The sequence below is a fragment of the Alosa alosa genome, chromosome 3, assembly GCF_017589495.1.
Source record: "Alosa alosa isolate M-15738 ecotype Scorff River chromosome 3, AALO_Geno_1.1, whole genome shotgun sequence".
Classification (NCBI taxonomy): Eukaryota; Metazoa; Chordata; class Actinopteri; order Clupeiformes; family Clupeidae; genus Alosa; species Alosa alosa.
In genome coordinates this window covers 18146330-18166508 of record NC_063191.1, presented here as the reverse complement: position 1 = coordinate 18166508, position 20179 = coordinate 18146330, and the positions used below count along the sequence as shown (strand labels likewise).

At 43.5% G+C, this 20179-nt stretch overlaps 1 protein-coding gene across 1 annotated transcript in view; it reads right to left on the bottom strand.

Annotated features, from left to right (window-relative positions):
- Positions 1-974: 974 nt before the first annotated feature.
- kalrna (kalirin RhoGEF kinase a) overlaps positions 975-20179 on the bottom strand; it is a 148391-nt gene continuing 129186 nt past the window's right edge. Inside the window, 27 exon segments of the mRNA XM_048238600.1 lie at positions 975-2308; positions 2392-2530; positions 2621-2821; positions 2920-2998; positions 3227-3388; positions 3513-3644; positions 4017-4138; positions 5065-5227; positions 5389-5416; positions 6215-6277; positions 7453-7591; positions 9254-9507; positions 9974-10209; positions 10402-10573; positions 10694-10879; positions 11732-11809; positions 11899-11949; positions 12046-12138; positions 12238-12324; positions 12424-12493; positions 12620-12723; positions 13103-13169; positions 13589-13707; positions 14393-14488; positions 15627-15643; positions 15646-15752; positions 17549-17849. Coding sequence (XP_048094557.1) covers positions 1763-2308; positions 2392-2530; positions 2621-2821; positions 2920-2998; positions 3227-3388; positions 3513-3644; positions 4017-4138; positions 5065-5227; positions 5389-5416; positions 6215-6277; positions 7453-7591; positions 9254-9507; positions 9974-10209; positions 10402-10573; positions 10694-10879; positions 11732-11809; positions 11899-11949; positions 12046-12138; positions 12238-12324; positions 12424-12493; positions 12620-12723; positions 13103-13169; positions 13589-13707; positions 14393-14488; positions 15627-15643; positions 15646-15752; positions 17549-17849 — 3812 coding nt within the window. The 3' untranslated portion in view covers positions 975-1762.

Below are 20179 nucleotides of genomic sequence, written 5' to 3'. Positions count from 1 at the left end.
ATATATATTTAAATGAAAAAAAAAAAATGTGGACATGACCATTCTTAAAGGTGCCATGTGTAATGTCCGCCAAAAATCAATTCATACTCCACATTCCATAAAAAATGGGGGCAGTATACCTCCAGAAAGTGAGCTGGTTTACCCTAGAGTAACAACCGAGACTCGTGTATTGCAGTTTGGTTAGCGGTTATGTTGTCCGTGATACTGCCTCCCATGGCGAAACTGGTATTATGACACCTGTCGGGCTGTGGCTAGTAATTTAGCATGCTAATTCAGGTTGATATCTCTGCAGCACTATACCTTGTTATTTTTTTAATGACATCATCGCCCTTATTTCTTCTCATTCTTTTGATGCGTGTAGCTCATCTTTTGGATATTTTTACCTCAATTCTTACACATGGCACCTTTAATGCACAATATCATCTTACTGTTGCAATGACAAGTAATTGACTTTGATCAGTAAATTACTATTAGCCTAATATAAACAGTCCCTGCTTAATGTGATGTAGTGTAATGTGGAGCAATGGATGAAGAAACACAAGTGCTTCACTTCACATCTTAAAGGTTGAATTATCTGTGAACTTTTAGAATACAATCGGATCATGTCCTCATTCTAACAATCTCTGTAAACATGTCAATCATTCTAACAATCTCTGTAAAGGATCAGATCACTCCTAACATATTAACAAATAGAAACGTCAGAATTTTCATCAGAAAATGTGTAAAAAAATGTGATATTTTCAGAATGATAATAACCTGTCTGCGTAAAGAATTAAACAAATACATTAATTTCACATCGGAGGCACAGCTACAACTGTTACAAAAAATAAATAGTATTAAGGCTTGGACGTTTCCCAGTCAGTTATGGATTTTACACTAAGGATTACACTAGGACGTGTATCAGCATTGTTTTTCACAAACAAGTGAAATGTGGAATGATCTAAGGACACCAAGTGAGCTCTGATGGTTATATAACTATAATGGTTGCCATGATGTAGTTGAACAAGTAATCAGTTCCCACTAGACTATAATTTGTTTTGAAGACAGAAACATATAACCATCAACAAGAATCCTTTAAAAGGCAAAGCTAAAAAATAGCAGAATCATTGCATCCAAAACTGCTCATTTAAATACTGTTGCAAGAATACAGGAACAATAACTACAACAACAGATGTAGTGTTTAGTTCAGTTCCGAGTCATAACGTTGATAAACTATTGAAACAGAAGTCAAATGAAAAGATGGTGTTTGGCTATATTAAGCCTCTGGCATGGTGTAGTTAGTACAGTCAGAACAGTAATATAGTATACACTAACCAGTCAGTTACACTAGTTACATTTTTATTGTTATCGCAAGTGGACCAATGTGAAAATAGCAGGTAAACTGTATGCACTGTACATTTTATTTCATTCAAGTCCAAAGTGCTAAATATTTCTTTCTGATGCACATATTATAGTTTGACCACAGATTCTACAGATATTGTACATTTGTTCTGTTGTTTGTCTTTGTCTTCAATTGGAATCGATAACAGTGAGTGAAATTTAAAACAAATGGTAACAAACCAGTTGAAATTGTTTCTGTGGCCTTATGTGAACCTATGTGGTTCTTTAAGTGCACTGGAGTTTTTTAGTCCATAGAAGTCGCATTTCAGGGCATGTTGTGATCACTACCATGATCCCACATGGAGGACACAATCAGTACATGAAGAACACATCTGACTGCCACAAAGACCAGAGTATGACCACTCCTCAGGCGTGGGCATCCTCATAGGGTATGGCCCATGCTGCTCGTCACCAGACCCTTGATGTTGGTGACCGGGCGCACATCGTGCAGTTGCCGGCGGCGGTCTATAAAGGACGCCAGCCTAGCTGTGTCCAGCGGGGTCTTGGAGTAGTCTCCGCTGTGGGCACTGACCCAGGGGTGCTGCAGGCAGAACGTGGCCGTTGGCCGCTTGCGGGGGTCCTGCTGGAGTGTGGACGTGATGAAGTCCCGGGCAGCCTGGCTGACGCCGCAGAAGTACTCCTCGGGGAAGCAGAAGTCCAGCTTGCAGATGTTCACGCAGGTCTCCTCCAGGCTCTCGTCCAGGAACGGGGAGACTCCGCTCAGCATGACGTAGGCCAGCACGCCAACGCTCCACACGTCCGAGGTCAGAGACACCGGCGTGCCTTGAATCAACTCTGGGGCGGAGAACTCGGGGTTTCCAAGAAGGAGGTGTACGTAGCGGTGACCAGAGACTTGAATGGCGTCTCCAAAATCAATGAGCTTCACACAGGGAACTGGCACATGGAGATCCACCAGGAGATTTTCAGGCTACAGAAATTACAAAAAAACAGTGAGAACGGACTTGCTGTATAAATGGGCGAACTGGAAATATATTTGTTGCATCAACCCACCTTTAGGTCAAGGTGAGCAACTCTACAGGTGTGCAGATGCTGCAAGGCCTCTAAGGTGTCCTTCACAAAATACGCCACCTTCTCCTCCATCAGTTCATCATGAGCCACTAGGTAGTCAAAAAGCCTCCCATCCTCCAAGCTACAGAAAGACAAACATAAAGATTTACCACAATGCAAACCTGACGATTGGCAACTCACAGCCTTGTGTCTAACAGAGTAGGGAACTTACAGTTCTAAGACCAGAACATATGCAGTCGCGGTCTCGTAGGTGTCAGTGAGGGCCACCAGCTGTGGATGCTGGACGTGCTTGAGGATGTCCGCCTCATGGGCCACCTGCTCCTTCTTCTGCATCTTCTTATTGACACACTTCACAGCCACATCCTTCTTGGTGGCCTTGTTCAGGCACTTCTTCACCACAGAGAATCGGCCCCTACAATCAGAGGGGAGAGGAATGTAGTTCAGTTTCACTTCCTGAATAAGTATGCAAGTGACATGAACTGAATAGACAAAATGCATTTTAGAACCTACCTCCCAATTTCAGATATTTCAGTGAAAGCTGACTCAAAATGATCTTTCCACTGAATCCCCATCCCATCATATGTAGAGGCTTAAAGACAATCATAAAAAAAGTTTAGTGGTCCACATTTCACTAAGAATATGTCAATGACTCCCTCCTCCCGAACACACACAACTCATCATACGTAGAGGCTTAAAAAACAATCATAAAAAAAGTTTAGTGGTCCACATTTCACCAAGAATATGTCCGTGACTCCCTCCTCTCACACACACACACACACACACACACACACACACACACACACAGAATGTGACTCACGTCCACTGGGAAGGGTGACCATGTTGGATGGCTCACTGGGTGGACTGACCCCCCACGGGTTGCTGGCACTAACCCGAAACTGGTAGTGCCCACCGGGGATCAGGTCTTCAATTTTCACACACACATCTGATGTGGATACCGACTGCAGCCAAACCAGCGAGTCTAAGTGATCAGGAGCACAGGCACGGCCCATTAGCCTCGCAATAGGCTTATAATGGAGTGAGTTGGAACCAAGCCGCTTGGTGAAGCATGTTTGATATAAACAGCAGATGTGCTGCATTCTTACCCTCTTGTCGGTACTCCACGTTGTAACTGGACACAGCGCAGTTTCCCGAGCTGGCTGGAGGAAGCCAGTGGACAATCACTGCAGAGCTGCTCGCCTCTTGGGCCACTGGCCGGGCAGGGGCTGACGGGATACCTATGAAATAAGATGAATGCATCACTTGTTATTGATCCTTTTCACTTTAATATGTTTATTAAACACACTTGTTTTGTTACCCCCTCCCCTGTGTATGTGCGTGTGTGTGTCAGGGTGTATTGTATATACCTGTATACCTGTGTGTGTGTGTGTGTGTCAGCTCTAAGTCGGGCAAGAGCATAAATGTTGTGTAGCAGCAGGACGCAACAGAGAAACAAAGGGAGAGAGAGAGAGAGCGGAGTGAGAGGCAGAAAGAGTTGTGTATGAAAGACAGAGAGGGAGAGACAGACAGAGAGAGAGAGACACAGAGACAGAGAGAGAGAGAGAGAGAGAGAGAGAGAGAGAGAGAGAAACATTGGGTCTTTTCCTTACCCTGGACTTTAATTGAGGCAGAGGATGAGGCGGTGCCGTGGTCATTGACAGCCACACAGGTGTAAATCCCTGTGTCTTGGGGCAACAGGTTACAGATCTTCAGCAGAATGTCACCTGTATCCCTGCAGGTAAACAGAATGGCATATCTCAAAGCTGCTGGTTGGAGGGAGACTGAAAAGTAGCGATGGCATCTCAAGAGCTCTTGACAGGGTCCTCCATCTGACAAGCTGAGATCTCCTCCTGTCTAACACTGCCGTCCACTTTGCTTATCCAGAAAGGACATGATTAAAACTGGCTTTGTTTTACAAAGTGCACATCAAACCATTTCCCTATTACCAGAAAATGAAAATGTCAAAAACGGACCCCTTCAAACAGATTGACACTTTGATCTGACATCAAACCGACGTATTCTAAGATCTCGGTGTCATTGCAGCAGATATCATCCTGGAATCTCTCTGAAACCTCTCATGTCAGAGCAGTAAAGGAATCTCCAAAGCATTAGACAGCAGGGCCCTCCCTTTACTGTGGCCAAGTCAGCTGTGATAGAACACTGAGATTTCACAGCTGACTTCTCATGAGGCACTGATCTGGCCCTGGTTCCCACAGGATTAAAAAAGCATTGTGAAAACCCTCCAGATCCTGTGTGCCCCGGCACCTGCTGCACTACCTGCTCTTAAAAAAACACACTTGTTTGCCACCCAGGGTCTCAGACAGGAAACCTGGCTCTCTTATCTTAATGCTTATTCAAAAAACGTCTTGTCTACGTACCGTCCTTGTATGATGCTTTTATGTTACTCTTATGTCTATGTTCTCGTCTTATTGTACAGTGTCATAGGGTGACATGAAAGGCGCTTTAAATAAAATGTATTATTATTATTATTATTAAAATGTTTCAGTACCTAAAAATCTAATATTTGAGTATTTTTTTTTCCAATTCAAATCAACCATATTTACTGGATGGGCTCTGGACTGTTGGTGTGCATGCAAATAGTCATCTGCTTTTTTTGAGAGCGAGCACAGTCATCAGTCATTTGACATATAAATGTACCTGATGTTTATTGTGAATCGACTGCTGTTCACTATTAGACTCTGATCCGGTCCCTTCAGAGTGATCTTTGGCTTCGGCCGCCCACAGACCTTGCAGCATAAGACCACGGTCTCCCCAAATGCACACGTCACATCGGCCAGAGGGATCAGGAACTCTGGAGCAACTTTTAGACAAAATCATAACATAACAGATTCGCATTTGTCTGCGGTTTCACTTTTGTGCATGGCAGCGTAAAAAACGTTATTTATTCAACCATGTATTTGGGACGTGATGATAAACTCTCCAACAAGCAAAAACCCAATTTGAGTGTCCAGGAGTTCTTACCTTCTTGAATAAAGTTGGGGTTCAATAGCTGCAAAGCAAATAAATGATAGTTAAAACAAACTTATCTAAAGGTAGACGCCAACGTCGTCAAACTGATATTTGTGCTCTAGTCACACAGCTGGTTAATTATATGACTTGACCACTTAGGGGCGCTATTCTTACATCGAGAAAACAGTGATCATGATGGTGAACTGAAACCTCAATTTCTCAGACCGACGTGTGTGTGTGCGCGTCCGTGCGCGCATGTGTGTTAAACTAAATCCTTTGTCAAAATCAAGACTTGTCTTTTGACAGTGATTTGAGACCACAACCTGTGTACCACTTTACACGGCAACACCACACTCATCCAACCATGTACAAATTACAAGCAGAAATTAGTGACACAGATTTGGAGAAGCATTTGTGTGAGCTTTAACACAGTAGCTTGCTGCACTTTTAAATGTATACATGCATAGCCTAAACCATGATGCATAAACAATCCTAAAGTCATTAGAAACAAATCTTTAGATCAGTGATTCAAACAAAACACACAAAAGCAAAATTACAGTAGGACAAAAGAAAAGCAAAAAAAAAAAAAAAAAAACAAAAAACATTTCTTAAAATATTACTAGAGAAAATAAAATCTAGAAACAAAATCATAAAGGCTACAAACCATTACTCAGAGCTTCATGTCCATCACACAGTCCTAAAATACTAGTCATGATGAGCTATAGGCTACTAAAACACTACAGCGCACACACACACACACACACACACACACACACACACACACACACACACACACTGCTAGGGCTGCATGCATGGTGGACTTTATTTTAAGTACTACCTCCATGCTAGTTTTGGGGTCTAGCTCGTCATCACAATCTGACTCCTCTGAACTGTTTGCCTCCTGTGGTGTGGGATGAGAGAGAGGATGGTTAGACAGGTGACCAGGCCTCCTCCTGTCCTTACTACAGGCATGTGCCAGCAGGAGACATGGGCGACATGAAAGCACACGGCTTGCATAGGACACAGACATCGTGTTTAGTGATGGCTTTCCGTGACATAATACCAAGCCGTTGAAGGAGAGCATCCAGCGATTGGCACACTGCAAACAATATTACTGCACATCTCTGGTGGTAGTAGTTTTTGTTAGACACATTCAGGATATGAAATTAGTTCACAAACAACTGAGAATTCCTAAATGTCGTATGTGGTGTAATATACTGTTGCTGATGGTAGCAATAATCATGGAAAGTAAGGCACCAGGAAGTGAGGGCGTACCTGTTTATACACTAATGGAGTGATTATGGTTTGTATTAGAAGACCACAACGATGATATATCAACAGTGTAATGTGATAAATGAAACCAGTTTTTGACCTGAATATGTTGTCCTTATGACCATTTTGTCCTTGTGACCACATGACTGACACATTTGTTGACGCACATTAGGGTAAGGAGTGTGAGTGGTCATGTTAAAATGTGGGGTAGAATTTGGTTGGTCGCTAAGACTGATGTCAGGGTGACATTGTAACTGTTAGTTCAGTTGAATTAATTACCGTATATCATTTTATGGACATACATGAAGTTTTCAGTGAAGACTGAGGACATGCAACAAAACCATTTCAGAACTTAGAAGGTTGCAAATGCACGAACCCTTAATATCACAACTTTAAAAACATGCAGGACATGTGTTGAGTCTGCTCAGCCTCAAAATGATCGGGCCCACTTCTCACACTTCGATTATGCCTAATCCCAGACTAAATACTTACTTTCAATTGAAGTTCTCTTTTAGTCTAGGGCTGGGCTTAATCCATGTATGGGAAACCAGCCCAAACTGTCCTAAACACGTTCACCTAATCTGAAATTTATTTTGAATTATTTCACAACATAAGGCAGGATACTAATTTCATAATACACCACTTAGAACTTCTTGTGCCTACGGAGTGGTGTCAGTTGTTGCTGCAGCTGTACGGTTAGTGCCCAGACAGGGGTTCAGGCGTGACACAGGTGCGCACACACAGGTGAGGGGGGGAGGGCAGCAGGCATTCAGGGGCCTCCACTGCCCGCTTACTCACTTTCACTGCCACCGCCACCTTGGTGCTCAGTATCTCCTTGGGCTTCCGAGGAAGTCCGTTCTCAAGTTTGGCTTCACTTTTGCCACCACTGCTATCCTGCTCTGCCCTCTTTCTTGTGCGCAGGGTATTCCATGACAGAGACTTCCTGTTGTACCAAAAGATGCAATGGTCAAAGCAGGTACATCACATCAGGGGTGGGGAGGAGAAGAAGATAGGTCACCAAACTTTATTGAGAAAATAGCACAGGTATCCCTTCAGCAATATAAAATTGCCTACAGATTCGAAAAGAAAGGCTGTTATTTTATGTACTAAAATACTGACTGTCACATCACATGGGCTACCTCCAGGGACCATTTTTGGTGTTCACCTTCCCTCAGCATATAACAACGATACTCCTAAAATCATTACCATATAGTCTTACACCATGGTGGATACATTATTTGAGTCAAAGCAACTTGGGCTTCAAAGACCCCTATTATGACTTAACTTCATTAGGATGAACAGGCACTAAACAACAGATGTCAGATTCAATAGGTAGCTGCTTTGAGCACAAATGTAATCTGCTTCGGACCAGCAGGGTTAGTACAAAATAAGAAAAACAGTAGACTACAACAAAACATGAAAAATGGAATTATAATAATAAAATCATAAGAAAGTGCAAAAACGTATAGTGCTCCTCAAACATACATTTGTTTAATCCAATAGATTGTCAAAGATAGTACCGGCACTAAAACATTCTTTTAAGATTTAGATTTGTTCATATTAAAGGAAGCCTACATTAAGCCTACAATAAATAAATACCGAATCACAATAAGTCTGTAAATCTTCCTGATTTATGGAAGGAAATTACATAATATCTGAATTTCACAGACTGATAATTTGATTAATCGTTGGGATAGTTTGGATTCATATGGGGACTCCAATCCATTTTGACTGATGGCAATAGGCTAGAAAAATGCTGTTTGACTGCATCTGTGCAGTTTCTTTTCCAGTACACACCATGTAATTGAGAGCCCCTTAAAGCAAAACATAACGCTTAATTTTCTTGGCTTTGTTAAGTCATGCTCATGTCAAAATTTTATTTTACATATTTAAAATAATACATTTAAAATGATTAGTTACACTACAAGTACAATGCTGAACATTGTGACTATAATTATATTGCACAACCTGACTTCATTAATATGGATCCTTTTAAATAGTGCAAAAGACTTTATACAGGAATGTACGGAAAGAGTATCAGTAAACAAATGAGGACTATTTACAATAATCGGCCAACATATCAGGTAACCAATCAAATCAAAATAAAACTGAAATCAAGTTCTCAAAAATAACATTAAAACAACAAAAACCCAATCTGTACAAATTGCCACAGACAATAACATAAACTTTCTCCACTTGGAGAAATAGACCTCAGTCCATAAAAAGGTCTTTTTTTTTCAAAATTCACAAAGAAAACATAATGGTGTTAGAAACAGAAATAAATGTCCAGACCAATGAGTTCCACATTGATGTAAGATTCTCTCAGTTCATCTTCTTTCTAAGAAAACGAGATACCTCTAAAGTTCATTTGCTCCCGTCCCAGTCTTTCTGCAATGACTTTGATTCTTTTTTTACTAGTCAACAAAAAAAGGGGGAAAAAAATAACGCCCACAGAAAGTAACATGGAATTAGCCTTCGCCCTTCATCCCACATTTCTGAGTTAGTTCCGATAAAAAGACGGGTAGATCCCTGCACCTCTGTCATCTGACTCTACCAGCCAGCCAGAGCTCCAGTGGAGGGGAGGTTGTGGCTGTGCGACACTTACTTGATATTCCCATCAGCACTGTCTAGGAGTGTTTTACTGAGGGGGCCCAGGATGTGGCCGGGCAGCCAGCCCTCAGCGGCGGGCGACTGGCTGTTGGCCGCCCGGAACACCAGGTACATGTTCTGCTGGTTGGTGGCCAGCACCTGGACCGCCTCGCCCTGGCTCACGCAGATCTCGTTCTCCTTCAGTGCACTGTAGTCCTGCATGACCATCATGGTGGAGGAGACGCCGTTACATCGGACGCCGTCGTGTTGCTGAGTCAGCATGGAACACAGACATGGACACACACACACACACATACACGCATACGCAAACAGAACAAATGCACCAAAGTTACAGGAGAACATACAAGGTTTCAGAGGTAACTTGAGAGTAGTGAAAACTCTACTAAAGTAGCATTAAAGTAGTGTTAAAGTAGTGCGTTAAAGTAGTGTTAAATTATTTACTGCAGGTTGGTACAAAGCACTCATAGCAAATGAGAAATGGCTACTGTGCATATCTGGTGTAACTGCAACATTTTGACACCACAGTTTTCTCAAGAATATCAACAGACTGGTGTCCTGTTGAGGGGGAAAACTAGGCCAGCAAACAGACTAATAATAGCCTCATTTTTGAGCGGTGCTCTCATTCGGCAGAGCAACTGAGTTTTGACAGAGCGCGATTTTATGAGGACTTAATGACAATTTAAGGGAAGGCTCAGGAAGCCATTCTGAGACTTACCCGAGTGGAATCAAACCGCTCACTGTGTTTCTGCGGGTCGAAGCAGGGGCTGCCGTTGGAGGTAGACATTTTGAGAGAAGTGGGGGTCCTTCCCGAGAGAGGGGGCTTCTCCACCCCAACCGAGGTGGTGGAGCTGGGTCGGCCGGGCTGCTGGGACGGACGGCTGGCTGACGAGTTTCTGGTTAGGGAGTGAGACCCACCTTTCTCCTTCTGGTACTCGATCGGGGACTGGAGTGCTGTAAGGACAGTTAGCATGTGCACGGATGAGTAGGAGAGATGGACACAACCCAGAAGAGCCCGACAACACACAACAGCTCCGTTATAAAATGTTTGTAATCACTGTATATAAAATTTGTGTTTGGTAGATGTGGCGTATAAGCATTTTTGAATAAAAGTCAAGTCATTAAGTATTTGATGGCCATTCTCACCAGATAGAAATTTGCTCTGGGCATCTAGGAGGTCTGTGATGTGCTTGACCCAGACCTGCTTGATGTCTACGTTGGCAGCCTGCAGTGTGAAGCGCTCTGACGACCCACGACTGGTCAGCACAAACTTACAGGGGTCATTGTCAACATGCTCCTCCAGTCCCAAGAAGCACACCTGCTCAGAGAGACACAAATGCTCACTTTACTAAGGAGAACCAGCCATGCTCATTTAAAAAAAAATCAAATAGTATTAAAAGTATTAAAAGTGAAATGTGGTTTCAGTGTGGTCCCTCACCTTGATGCTCTTCTTGAACTGGTACCCGGGGGTGGACGAGCCTTTGCGGAGAAGCTCGCTGAAGATGACTATCTGCTCGAAGAGGAAGACCCTACGCTCCTTACTGCGCGACAGGACACCCGAGTCTTGCTCGGTCACGAAGAACGTCTCCTGCTGCAGTAGCTTGCCCTGGCTCGTCAACTTCCCCTGCAACGCCAGACCACACTGTAAGCATTACCATCTCCTTCCCTCCCTCCCTGAATAAACAGGGGCGTGTTCCCCAAAACCATGGTTGCTAACTAAGTTAGCAGCTTTGTTGGTTGCAGTAACAGGTTAGCAACTATGGTTTTGGGAAACGCACCCCAGCTCATTAGCATGATTATGAATGCCATGGCCGCCAGTGCAATTCCTCCTGCGAGTTACATTAATAACCAGGACGAAGAGTGTGAGCTACTCTTCACAGATCACAGAAAACACAAGAAAAGCCTCGCCTCAATTGAATGCATTATCATTATTAATAATAACAACTTGTCCTTCAGTCTGTCAGCAGCAGAGCATTAAGGGGCAGCCAGGCTGTCATTGGTGTGTCAACACCCGTGTGGATGACCATGAAGCCTGGCCCCTCGCCTCTCTCCACACTTGGTCATAAAACTAACCGCACGCTCGTCTAGTAGGTCACAGTGCAGGCAAACAACTAGGCCCTAATCTCAACCCAATTACCCCAGGCATGGAGAATGTGCCCTTATCTCCAGAGTCAGAGATTTAATATACCTCCAGTGTAATGGAAATGGAGGTCCGTAATGGAGGTCACTAAGCTCATGGAAGAACAAACGTGGAGTGTCCATCAGCGTGTGAGTGAGCATGCCCAGTCTCTCGCCAGCACCCCTATTAACTTGTCTCAGTTTTGTAAAAATAAATCATTCAGAATAGGTTCTTTTTTTTTAAAAAAATATTAATTTTTGATAAATTCATGTATTTGCACGTTGTTCTCTCTCAAATATTTGCACACTACTAGCTTATCTAAGCAGAATAGCACACATGCAACAGGGCAAAATGTACCTCGTAGCCTTGAAGCCTGCCCAAGTTCATCATATCATTGCAGAGCTTCGGTACTTGAGACATCAAATCAACAGCTTTCTGCAAAACAACAAAATTTAACACACAAGAATTTGAACATAGTGCTGTACAGTTTTTAACATTTTCAGAGGCTGGTTTGAGGCTGGTACCTCAATATGTTCACAGTCCAGTCCTGCCTTGGTGCTGTACTTCAAGAAGTCCTGCAGGCAAACAAAATAAAACAACATAAGGTATCCCTCACTTGTGTTGACTTACATATTAAAATGAAATGTATGGGTGTGTTTTGGTCCTCCTACCTTGAGAAGCAGTTGATATTTTGTGATTCTCTGGATAGGCTTGATCAGAAAATCACTGATTGAGAGTCTTGAGGTGATGTCTTGCTGTATAGCCTGCAGAAACGGAACAAAGTTGTCAGGGTTGTCATCCGATTAGCTTTTGGTTTTATAGAATAAAATTATACAATATAATATATCGTACATTATACATACCTCAAAGAAAGTGTCATATTCAGCAACAATGAATTCTGACTTGGGTTTGTTCTGACAGTAGACAACATACATATGTAGTCTCCTTTCCTGTGAGCACATGGTTAACATCACCATGAGTGAACAATGGCTGAGACAATGCGTTTACACGGTCAGAAATCTCCAAATGTCAAAAAGCTCCAAACTTACATGTTTGATGAACAGCTCAGGTAAGTGTTCATGGTCCTCCAGACATTTCTCCAGTTCACCCACAAAAAAGCTATGAGCCACAAGACACCAGGGAGAGTGTGAACATACAGTATATGTCAGCTCCTTTGGTGGACGTATACAACAACCTAAACAAGATATTTTGGAGTGACCGCTTAGCCTTAGAGAGACCACTTACTCTCTGTGCCAGTCGTAAATTTGATGAATATTCCCAAATACAATCTTGTCTTTCCCCTTCATATCTTCAGGGATGCCCTTCTCCTCTATTGTCTTCATGAAGCACTGTGCAGGACAACAGATGTACCATATTAATGACATATGATTAATGACCACTAAACACAGAGTCTCGAATCGTATCTACACAAACAGAGGTGTGAGATGTGTGAGGGCCTGTGCCGGCGGAGCTGTTTATGGCCGGCACGGCTACGTCGCTAAAACACCAGGTCTCCATGTCTCAGGTCAGATTCACATGTGGGCAGTGGCATGCAAATAGGAGTGTTTATGAAATAAAAGCTGTTCTGTGGAGAGGCAGCAGACACTGATGCAAATGAAATGACAGGAAGGACAGGGACAAACAGGTTAGTGTGCTGTGGATGCCAGTATGGGTACTACACACACAGGTTACCTTAAGGGCAAAGTAAGGCAAACGCTGTAACTTCACCTCAACTACGATGCCCAAGTCTTTGACATAGTCCTTCTCTGTCTGTATTAGCTCATTTAGAACAAACCTGTAAAGAAACCATTAGAGTAAGTCCACATTCGTATTCATGAATATTATAGACGTTAATCATTTAATTCTTCACAACGAGGAGATATACTGTACACATCCAATCCTGTGTGGTCAACCACAAGAACATTTTCTTAAGTTTCATCAGTTGTGGATGAACAACTTTCCATAATGTAATATGACTGACTACTGACTAAACATAAAGGAATGTGTGCCTTATCACAGGGGTGTCGAGTCATCTGCATAGAATAACATAGTTGTTATTCAAATATTCTAGTCGTAACTGTATGTGAAATACTAGTTACTGAGTTACTCCTTATCTAGACCAGAAAAGGAGACACGTGGATGCCAGTAGTTGACATAAAAGAATGCATTGTCTAAATTTCATGATGCGGCATGAGAAGTGAGGTGGGCTCTTACATGCGGCCCCGCATGGCTTTGGCCTTCTGCTCCAGCTCAGGGTCGCGTGGCTGAGTCGGGGTGGGCTGCTCAGGGGGGCTCATCGTGCTGAACCCTGGGTAGGCGCCTGGCTCCAGAGTCTATCACACACACACACACACACACACACACACAGAAACAGGTGAAGCTTATCCACAAGCAAGGTGGGCTGGAAGCTCAAATGCCCCAACTAGGGGGCCTGCTAATTGTGTCCTATGTGAAGTCAGCACAGTGGCAAATGGGCTAGTGCATCTTGTTTAAAGATAACAATCGATAGGAATTTAGAGTGTTGGGATGGATCCAAGTTCTCTAACCTGAAAGAGAATGAATTTCTGCCGAAATTACATAGGTAGCCAAAGACAAATTATGTCGGCAACTATCAACAAGGACAGTGTAACATCCACAGTTGTATACTGTGAAACAATAATGACAGTCTACTGGCAGTGGTGTCAGTTGGCTTACAGTACTGGTATATTCTGCTTTTAGTAAAGGTGATAATAATCATAACAATAGCTTTTGAATGTAGACAGACCACAAACTATAGCAAAACACCGCCCTCCATACCCTTTTTAAAAAATACAAAATATTTCCCTCCAACACCTTTAAGCATGCTCAACACCATTATTGAAGACAAAGGCAACAGAAAGAAAGACAGAGAGGAGGAAACACACACACACACACACACACACACTGAGGGTTAATGGAGACTCTGGCGGCGGTAGCTTGTAGTGCCAGGTGTGTGAACCTGCCCATGTCCAGCCGAATGGGCCCCAGCTGCACACTTACCATCTTGGTTTTGACCAATTTCTCTATAGCACTGACAAGCTCGGAGGCGCTGGGGATCTCGGTGGAGCCCTGGCGCGCGGCAAGCCGTGCGGAGGACTGCAAGGCACGAGGTTAAAGAGGAAGGCCACGTTAGGAGGGTGGGAAGAGGAAGAAGAGGGAGAAGAGAGAGAGAGAGAGAGAGGATGTTAATCAACAAGCGCTCGGCACCTTTGGGGCGGCCTCGCTAGGTGGAAGAGACAGAATAATGCTAGTCTCCTCGAGACAGCATTGTGTGTGTTTGATGTGACAAGTACTGCCTTATCAAATACAGCTGCTCGTGGCCATCGTTGTGAAAAGAGGTTAAGAAACTAATTTCCTTTAACAGGAAGCGCTCACGGATACAATGCACGTCTTACAAGTCTTGTAAGTTGCATTGGATAGATGAGTCTGCTAAATAAAGTAATGTGAAGGTTGGTGCCAATGCTGTTAATCCTCCTTTACTGTTTAACGGGTGATCAATTTTGTTTGTTTTCACAAAACCAATGGCCATGAGTTAGCAAACTACTAGGAAGTGAAATAATTTTCCAGGGAAAATCATCTCAGCACAAAAGTGCAACAGTGTACAATGGCTACTCTGTACGGTGGAACGGGCTTAAGTGCAGTGTTAGGTGCCAGGATGAGAAAGTGAAAAAACAGCATGTTAGTTAGACCACAGCATGAAGCTCTCCCGGCTGAAAACAGGACGACGGCAGACTGGGAGAGAGAGAGAGAGAGAGAGAGAGAGAGAGCATGTGAAGAGGAGAGAGAGAGAGAGAGAGAGAGAGTGTGAAGAGTAGAGACAGACTGTATAAAGAGCAAAAAGAGAGAAAGAAGGATGAAAATTTCACACATAAAAAAACACCGCCGGTGACTGGAGAAATAAATGCTTTTAGGAATACCATAGATGCATGTGTCTGTGTGAGCATGTGCAGTGTGTCCATGGGCTTATGTGAAGTATGACTAGCATGAGCTGGTGATACACATGAGCATTTCAAAGTAGAATGTTGTAGACATGACAAAAGTGAGTGACAGTCCATCTGACCTTGTGATGGGGGGATGTGGGTGTGTGTGTGTGTGTGTGTGTGTGTGTGTGTGTGTGTGTGTGTGTGTGTGTGTGAATGACATACAATAATCCCACCAAACTGCTAAATGTGTGAATAGTGCTGATCCTGCAGTCATGGCTGGTACTGCAAGTGGAGGCTGCAGCCTACAGTACCTTATCCTCCTGGGCGAGGGGTCTTTGATGATCTCCATGGGAGGGGGGAGGGGTGTGTGGGAGTCATCCTCAGGCTCCTCCTCTCCTCCGCTCTGCATGCCTGAAGGCTTGGGGAGCTCCTCTTTTCTCTGCACAAGAGGAAGAAATGGAGGGAAAACAGAGAGGGAGTGAGAAGGAGGGAGAGAGAGGAGCGACAGTGTAGCGGTGTAGCGACACTGTCTCTCTCTCTCAATGAGAGAAAGACACAGTGTGGTTTGAGAAGAGTGAGCACAGAGCAAGAGAGAGAGAGAGAGTGTGTGTGTGTGTGTGTGTGTGTGTGTGTGTGTGTGTGTGTGTGTGTGTGTGTGTGTGTGTGTGAGAGAGAGAGAGAGCGAGCAAAGAAGAGAAAGCAAGACAGTGTGGGGGGGGGGGAAGTATTCTAAAGAAGTCTATTGTGGTGAGGTTCACACAACTGCCCTGTTCCACAGTAAGTCTTTGTGTGGTCAGCAGACTGTGTTGTGTACAGTGCTTTTTGAGCAGGAAGTCTCCAATGGGCTAATCAAGTCCCTCTGATCGGACTCCGTATCACTATGGCCACTTTTTGAGCCAGGCCCATGCTCTTTAGAATACACTGCTCGAAAGCAGAGTGAGAACAAGGAGGCCAGTTTTCTCTGCGAAATGTGGCCAACGGCTAAAATGCTACCAAGATTTGTTGTAACCATGGGCGCTACACATCCACTCTCATACTGCTAATGTAGCAATCAATTTAGGCAGATCATTTATATAGACATAAACATGAGTCACTTGCAGAGAGACCGTAAATACAAATGAACTGAATTAGGGACAGAAATTCCCCGCAACATCTTAAATGACGTAATATAGTGTCTAGGGGCGACACAGAAAAGTCCCTATTGTGATTTAGTACTTGTTCCATGAAACAACCAAAAACATTGCTGTGACAAACACAACACAATGTGAGCATTCCACTGCTGCCATTCACAGGAAACAATTCATTGGAAATGTGTGACAAAGAGGTTTGATGCTATCGCAAGTGGCAAGTCTAATTTAAGAATGTATCTAAATTAGAAATCTTACGATCATCCATCACAGCAAATAACCCCGTAGAATATGTCATATCAGATACGAGCAGTTGTAATGTGGCCTCTCTTGACTTTCCACTTTCCTCCTAACTCCATCAACAATATCAGCTGTAGTTAAGAATAGCCCATTATGAACAACCATTTGCTTTGGGAGGCAATGTCCCTGATTGTACAAAGAAGACCAATACTGGGTCAGAGTTCATCATGGGTTATGGTTAGAATCGGAAGACATATGAATAGACAAGTTATTAAGTACAACTTAATTATTGCTATTAAAGGTTGTATCAGTGATGGCAGGGATACGTCACTTCTGTTGATGTTAAAAAAAAACAGAGAGATAGTTCGCTACTCCCTCCCCCTCCCTCCCGTGCAATTAAAACTCACCTAAACGCGCATCTCGTCGGTTATTGGTTGAAACACTTTATTTTGCTTTTGAGTGGGTTGCCAACCCTTGTTGGTAGCAATTGTTTTTGTGTACAGATCTCGGAGCCTAGGGTGCCTACAGAGACACATTTTTTGACGGCCTGCTTATGGGGCAGACAGCTAGCGGATCGTTAGGAAAGATTAGATGAATGTGATCATTTATGTTTGGCCCTTTTTTTGGGCCTGAAATCGCTGATACAACCTTTAAGTACAATAGGAACACCAAAAAATTCGGAACAATCATTGCAATTCACTGACCTCTATATCCACATAACCCTTGCAACACAACCAACTAAACTTACTAGACAGTCTGACTCATAAGTGGACCTGGCCCAGACCCACACCTGATCAGGGCCAGATGTCCACTACTATCCAGGCCGGGAACACTATGAGCTCAGCCTCTCATACAAACATCATCACCTCACCCTGGACATGCCATCAGTTCTGGCCCTGCTCACCTCCTCGTCCTGCATCTCCGGCGGCCCCAGGTCCATGCTCTTGCGGCCTTCCCTCTTCTTCCCCCCTCGGGGTCGGCTGGGCATCTTCTTGACGTTGCTGCCATGGCTGAGGCGGCGCACGGGGCTGGTCAGCCACTTCTTCAGCGTGTTGCCCGAGCGCTTGGGCCCCGGTGAGCTGGTCTGGATGGAGCTGAGCGACGGCTGCGGCTGGAGCGTGGCCACCGACTCGGTCTTCCCTCCAGACTCAGACACGGTGTAGTTCTCTGGAAACAGATCAGATCGATTGATTATTGATTATTCTTTTTTTTAAGTGTATTTTTTGGCCGTTTTGCCTTTATTCATATAGGACAGTGAAGAGTGAGACAGGAAGTGACGGGGGGAGAGAGAGAGAGATGGGCGGGACTGGGAAATGACCGCAGGTTGGATTTGAACCTGGGTCTCCGTGGGCACTTGGGCCCGTATATGGTATGAGCGCTGTAGGTTGTTGCACAGCGACACCCGATTATTGATTATTCTATATATCAGGTAAACAGGCACTGCTCCTGCTTGTGTTGCATGCAATCCTTGACTATGCTCACGTAATCTATGACAAGTCTATTTTGGACACTGAAATGGACGGTCATTGAACTGAAGAAATGTAAAAGCCTTGACCTTTGCTTTGATTAATGATGACAAAATAAGCATGATTGGACTGTACAATATCAAAACACTGACCAGCATGTTTTCACAGCCATTATGAAACACCGGCATCTTGAATTCCCACGACAAGAGGAATGGAATGCTAACCTTTCAGGAGAGCTTTGCTTCCCTGGTCAGTGTTTGTGCAGTACAGTAAATCGTGGTGTGCTTGCAAAAGGTTTTCTGAGCTGTGAACTGTACATGAAGGACAGTGATGACTGAACTTCAGACTCAGCAGCCTTCCCACCCTCTGCTCAAGGTCTGGCCTTAACAACAGTGGCACTCCCTTGAATTGATCCATAATCACGTTAGTGCCCATGAGAAGTCAAAATGACTAAGATGAGATTATCTAAACTACTGTCTCTGGGAAAGCATTTGGACAACAACATCTATCACTATCTCTGTCATAAGCAAGCTTATATTCTTGCAACTTTTTCTCAGAACATACAGAAATGGTAAACAGCCACACCTTTTCTGTGTCCACATTCTCTTCACTTAAAGGTACACTATGCAGGTTTAGGTATTTTTGGCGAGTTTAGAGCCCCCTCTAGAGTCGTGATGTATTTATATGTTACTCTGCTTTTGTAAATAGCAAACTTGCAACTTATCCCCTCTGTACACAATGCAAATGCTTTTGTTGTGGAGGTGAAGGATTAACAGGCAAAAACTATCTCCAAAGAGCTATATCTACTGACAAGGTAATGTTTCAGATTCGAATTCGAGTTTTGGCGGGGCGCCACTCTTGGAAGTTGCATGGATGGTTTTCTCGGTGGGGACTCGCTATGTCTATTCTCTATAGCTATGTTAGGTGAACGATTCGCCTATTACAAGTTAGTTTACCATCAAATTGGCTTCATAAAAGGTGAAAATCTTGCATAGTGTGCCTGCAGTTTGTCAGAGAGATTGCCGACCCTTTTGAGACCTTCTGTGACCATTTGTCTTCAGGGTTTACCATGGACACCAATCGATACCAAATGTTCTTGCTGACCTTTCAGTCACTATTAGTTGGTCCACTCAAAAAATTCCACTAGGTTGTAGCTTGTTGTAACATTTCTATAACAATATGTTCTGATTCAGAAAAAAAAAACTGATGGAGGAAGGAGTCCACATTGTATAACTGACAACAACTGGTGGGGAGATCTGACTTCCACAATGCTTTGTCAGAGCTGACTAATATTTCGTAACAGTGATTAAGGAAAAAAAACATGACTGTTGTCTCTCCCTCACAAATGCCTCATAACAGAATGGAATGTTAACCAACAGAAGAACATTTGGGGCCGTCCGCTGAGATGGACAAAGGGGCGTAGAGATAGGCCTGTCCCCCCATTGCTAACAGACACACTGGACAGAAAACATGGCAGATATGAAGCATACTAAGCAGAGTAAAGGACAGGGTGTTATCAGTGTGTGGGAGGCTCTGTTCTCTGCTGTGGGACATTTTTAAAGACAACTCTTTTGTGGGGAGTATGACTTAAGTGAAAATTCAACAAATGAAATGATGACTAAGTACACGGTATCAGGTTTTGGCAGCACTGAATCTATCCATAGAACAAGAATATAAACTAAACTGTCTCAGAACATCTGTTTTAAACAGATTACTGTGCATAAACTAACAATGAATCACAATGACATAAATGTTCGTTTAGCCTCCCCACTCCCCAGACATAGACTACAGACATCTGCATATTGCACTAGAAAGACGACATTAATTAGTGGATGGTGGATATAGAGGTTTTAGGGTTGCCATGTTCAAAAAGATTTTGACAATGAACAATTTCTCCTGCCTGAATCTAAAATGATGAATGCAGGCAGATAACTTGTTGGAAGTCTTTGGGAGAATTATCTGACAGATCCCTTGTTGACCAAATGGCAGTCCTCCTCCACTGAAGTTTCGCTGCTGCGGATGAATCATTAA